Here is a 4,790-nt window from a genome sequence, read left to right as displayed (position 1 = left end):
AAAAAAATTTGTTAATTGGCATAGATTTCAAATTTGTGATAATGATGTAGTCGTTTTGCATGGCACAACCAACAAAAAGGAACAGCTTATCTTTTCTAATGTAATAGCTGTCTTTTCTGATGAGGGTATCTTCGTAATTGCTGAGTTCGGCGCTTTTTAGAAGTTATCGTATGCAGCATATGCTATCGTGCGCCGTTTGCTTACATTATGTATTAGAATGAAATAGTTTCCTAATTATCATATAAATCATGTCACGCTGTCTTTATTACGAAAGTCATAATGTTTTAATTGAAATATGCACTATGCTATTATTTACGTATTTTTCGTCAGGGTTTTAATCAATTCAAATTGTGATAAAAGCTGCTTTTGTAAGTAGGCCCCGGCCATGTGCCATCTGGTAGAGTCTATTTATTCGTGAATTAGCTGCAAATAATGTAAGCTAGCTTGCCCTATTACCTAAACTTTCAATTTTTTTAAAAAATTTAATGCTATAAAATGAATTTCTAAATTTTCAATTTTATATTTAATAAATACGTGTCCTTTTTTAATTAACTTTTTATAAAATTTATAAATAAAAATAGAAAGTACAAGGATGTTTTCATACTGTTAAAGTTTACTGTTCTATTAGATAAAAAGAAAAAAATTTAAAGTTAATAAAAAAAAAATATTTATTACTAGTCAACGTGGCATATGTGTACATCTTCTTTATCCCTTAAATGTTCTTTTAATGGTATAAAAATGTTCGAGTAATTTGAATTTGAATTTTCAGGCTTGGACTCTTGAACGTCCATGTGCTAATGTGCGCTTGCTAGGGGAAGTTGATATTCCCAGGAGATGACAAAGCACCGGTTCAGGAATTCTTTGAAGTCTCTATTTGGGAGTTACCTTGATCCAGAAACAAATGAACGGCTCAAAGGAAATAAATCAGGTAATTAAGGGATATTTTCCTTTTGATTTATGTAGTTTTTGGTGGTTTTCACCCATTATCTTACATTTTACATTTTTGATGCAGTTATCGAGGACAAGGTGAATAAAATTAGACAACTCATAAAAGGTGAAGATCTAGGAGTAGAAGACCACGACCAATCAGAAATTCGCAAGAAACAGTCCATTGATGAATTAATTGATGATTTCCTTAACGTTTATCAGGCCCTCTATGAACAATACGACAGCCTAACCGGAGAATTGAGAAGAAAATTTCAAAAAAGAAGAGAAAAGGAAAGCTCTTCATCTAGTTCATCCGACTCGGATTCAGATGATTCTTCAAAGAAAAAGGTCAGCAAAGATGATCGAGGGTTGGAGAGAGAATTCCAAGAAGTTGGTGAAATCAAGCAGGAACTTGACGCAGCACTTTCAGAAGTAGCCGATTTGAAAAGGATATTGGCAACTACAAGTAAAGAACATGAATCCCTAAATTCAGAACATCTGACAGCTTTAAGTAAGCTACAAGAAGCAGATGGAATTATTAGAGATTTGAAGGTTGAAGCTGAGACTTGGGACTCTCAGAAGTCTAAATTTCAGCTTGAAATCGAAGAACTGAATCTGGCGTTAAGTAATGCTGAATCTGAGTTGAATGAGAGATTAAAAGGTATGGAAACAGAGATGAATAACTACATTGAAGAAAAGGAGACTGCAAGGAGGAAGATTGAAGAAGGGGAAAAAACTATAGATGAATTGAAGGCTTTGGCTGATCAGTTGAAGGAGAAGTTGTCAGCCACAATGGAAGAAAAGGAAGCTCTGAACTCACAGCACTTGAAAACTTTAAGTAGGGTACATGAAGCAGATATGATCACAAGATATTTGAAGGTTGAATCAGAAACCTGGGGTGTTGAAAAATCTAAATTTCTTCTCGAGATTGAAGAGCAGAATCAGAAACTGGGTGCTGCCGGAAAATTGGAAGCGCAATTGATTGAGAGGTTGAAAGATATTGGAATTGAAAACGAATATTTGATCAAGGAAAAGGAATCTGCGCAGAGGACGATTGAAGAGATGAGTCAGAGGCTGAGCAATGCTGTTAAGATAGAAGCAGAACTCAGTGGAAGATTGAAAGATATTGAAACTGAGAAAGATGGGTTGATCAAGGAAAAGGAGATTGCATGGAAGGAGATTGAACAAGGTAAACGAGTTAGAGAAGAATTAAACGCCATGGTTGATCAACTGAACAGTCAATTGACAATTACAGCAGAAGAAAAGAAATCTCTCAATTTACAACTTGAAAAGGAGAAAGTTGAGTTGTTGAGATCAATTGCTGATCATCAAAGAAATCTGAAGGAACACGAGGATGCATACAAGAAGCTAAATGATGAGTTTCAAGAATGTAAGCTAAAGCTTGATAATGCAGAAATGAAGATGGCAGAAATGAGTCGAGAGTTTCATAATGACATTAGATCAAAGGAGCAAGTGAAAGATGACCTGGAGCTAATGGTTGAGGATCTTAAAAGAGAGCTGGAAGTAAAAAGTGATGAGATAAATAGCCTAGTTGAAAACGCTCGCACGATCGAAGTCAAGCTTCGGTTATCAAACCAGAAGCTTCGTGTTACAGAACAATTATTAACTGAAAAGGAAGAGATTTTTCGGAAAGCTGAATTGAAATATCAAAAGGAACGGAAATTGCTTGAAGAAAGAATTCATGGACTATCTGCAACAGTTGTTGCTAACAAAGTAACGTATCAAAAGGCGATATCAACTGTTTCAGAAAACATTAACAGTAACCTCTCTCAACTGGAATGTGTCATCAGGAAATTCATATTGGAGTATGCAAAGTATGAGAAGTGTGTTATGGAGACATCCCGCGATCTACGGCTTACAAAGAGTTGGGTTTCAAATGCTATTGAAGAAACAGAAGGCCTAAAAAAAGAGGTGGCAGACCTTGGGAAACAACTTGAAGATAAGAAAGAGAGGGAATCCATATTAGTACAACAGGTTGAGAAGTTGGAGATTAAGGCCAACAAGGAAGGATCTGAGAAGGATGGATTGGTTGAAGCAATCCACGAACTTGAAAAGAGACAGAGAGAATTGGAGAAGATGATGGAAGAGAAGAATGAAGGTATGGTGGATCTGAAAGAGGAGAAGAAAGAAGCGATAAGGCAACTTTGCATGTTGATAGAGTATCATCGGGACCGCTATGATTTTCTCAAGGATGAGGTCTTGAAGTTGAATGTTAAAGGAGGCCAGAGTGTAAGATAGTAAGTAAGTCAATCACCACTCCCTTTACTACTCATATTTCTTTTTTGTTTTGTTGTTTGGGTTGGATGAAAGTCTAGCATACTCTCTCTCTAGAATGAGTCATCTTGAGAAAGCCCAAAACAAAGCCATGAGAGCTTATGCTCAAAGTGGATAATATCATACCACCATTGTGGAGAGTCGTGTTCATCTAACATGGTATCAGAGCCATGCCCTAAACTTAGTCATGTCTATAGAATCCTCAAATGTCGAACAAAGGACTCCAAAAGAAAAAGGAGTCGAGTCTCGATTAAGGGGAGACGTACTTTGTTCAAGGGGAGGTGTTGGATGAAAGTCCCACGTCGGCTAATTTAGGGAACGATCATGAGTTTAAAATCAATGAATACTCTCTCTATTAGAATGAGTCTCTTAGGAATCACGACCATCTACAATGGTATGATGTTGTCCACTTTAAACATAAGCTCTCATGGTTTTGCTTCTGGTTTTTCCAAAAAAAACTCGTACCAATGGGGTACTTATAAACCCATGATCAACCCTTTAATTAGTCGACGTGGGACTCCTCTCCCAACCATTCTCGACAAAGTCTTGGACGTGGCTAATTAGTACATCTCTTGATATACCTGCTTTCTTTCCACCTTTTTTTTCTTTTGTTATTTTAATGCATATTGCTTTCTTTTCTTGCATGCAACTAATTGATTGACTGACTTTGTCTGGTTCCTTTATTAATATGTTTCTGAATCCTTTCTAGGCAGTCATTAGCCACTCAGGGATAATTGCTAGAAAGTTGTTTCTTAGCTGATCCATCAATTAAGATACGACTTTCCTTCGACTTTTAGAATCTTATTCTTTATTCTTTAAGGCTGTAGTGATTACAAGGATTGCTTGTTTTTGTTTGTTGTGTTTTTATTTGAGTATAGATATTTTAATGCCTTTCATTTTCCCTTTGTAGGTATGTTCTAAAAAAGAATGGAGATCATTCGAGAAATAAATCAAAATTGTAGAAAAACGACAACGGTAAGGGTATTTTAGGATCCTTTTCTCTAAAGAGCAAATTCTCTATATTCAAAAGAGAATTTGACGTTGTAGGTAGATGTAAAATTGCAAAATAGATCCCTAATTTTGATTAGGGTATATGAGATCTTCACGTAGAAATAAAAAAAATTTAAATGCACTAGAGGAGACATAAATTGCTCGAGATCTAGGCCTAGTCGTGTCGACAAAGATTTATAGAGTTTGAGAAAGACGACTCGATAAATTATTTCTTTTGTATATTTATATTTGTATTATAGGTTTTTGTTTATTTAATGTCAAAGGGAATTTTTTTTTTTTTTTTAAGAATGATAAATTTTTTTTTTTCATGTCAGACATTTAGATATAAATATTTTATATGTGTTGGATGAAGAAAATCCCACCTCAGCTAATTTATGAATGATCATAGGTTTATAATCAAGAAATACTCTCTCCATTTGTATGAGGTCTTTTGGGGAAATGAGAGCTTATGCTCAATATCACACTATTGTGGAGAGTTGTGTCGAACAATATAAATGTTTTTCATTATTATAATAATATTTTTGTTGGTATTTATTTTACGCTATGGTATAAAAAGA

The 4,790-nt window shown here is 35.0% G+C and overlaps 1 protein-coding gene across 2 annotated transcripts; it reads left to right on the top strand.

Annotated features, from left to right (window-relative positions):
* The first annotated feature begins 760 nt into the window (after positions 1 to 760).
* Positions 761 to 4,507, top strand: LOC111785741 (COP1-interactive protein 1-like). Of its 2 annotated transcripts, none has more exons than XM_023666134.1 (3): positions 761 to 928; positions 1,013 to 3,185; positions 4,133 to 4,507. In XM_023666134.1, coding segments are annotated over exons 1-3 (2,268 nt in total). In that variant the 5' UTR covers positions 761 to 834; the 3' UTR covers positions 4,134 to 4,507. The 2 variants fall into 2 exon arrangements, with proteins under 2 accessions (XP_023521902.1, XP_023521901.1); XM_023666133.1 differs by having other exon boundaries at positions 1,013 to 3,189.
* The last annotated feature ends 283 nt before the right edge of the window (positions 4,508 to 4,790 follow it).

Source organism: Cucurbita pepo, unplaced genomic scaffold, assembly GCF_002806865.2.
Source record: "Cucurbita pepo subsp. pepo cultivar mu-cu-16 unplaced genomic scaffold, ASM280686v2 Cp4.1_scaffold000695, whole genome shotgun sequence".
Lineage (NCBI taxonomy): Eukaryota > Viridiplantae > Streptophyta > Magnoliopsida > Cucurbitales > Cucurbitaceae > Cucurbita > Cucurbita pepo.
Note: the sequence above shows the minus strand (reverse complement) of the source record. Positions and strands in the feature narration are given on the sequence as shown.

Excerpts from the sequence above, each read along its gene's own strand:
- LOC111785741 (XM_023666134.1), top strand. The coding sequence starts at position 835 with ATGACAAAGCACCGGTTCAGGAATTCTTTGAAGTCTCTATTTGGGAGT. Across the intron at positions 929-1,012 it reads GCTCAAAGGAAATAAATCAG|TTATCGAGGACAAGGTGAAT; the intron begins GTAATTAAGGGA and ends TTTTTGATGCAG.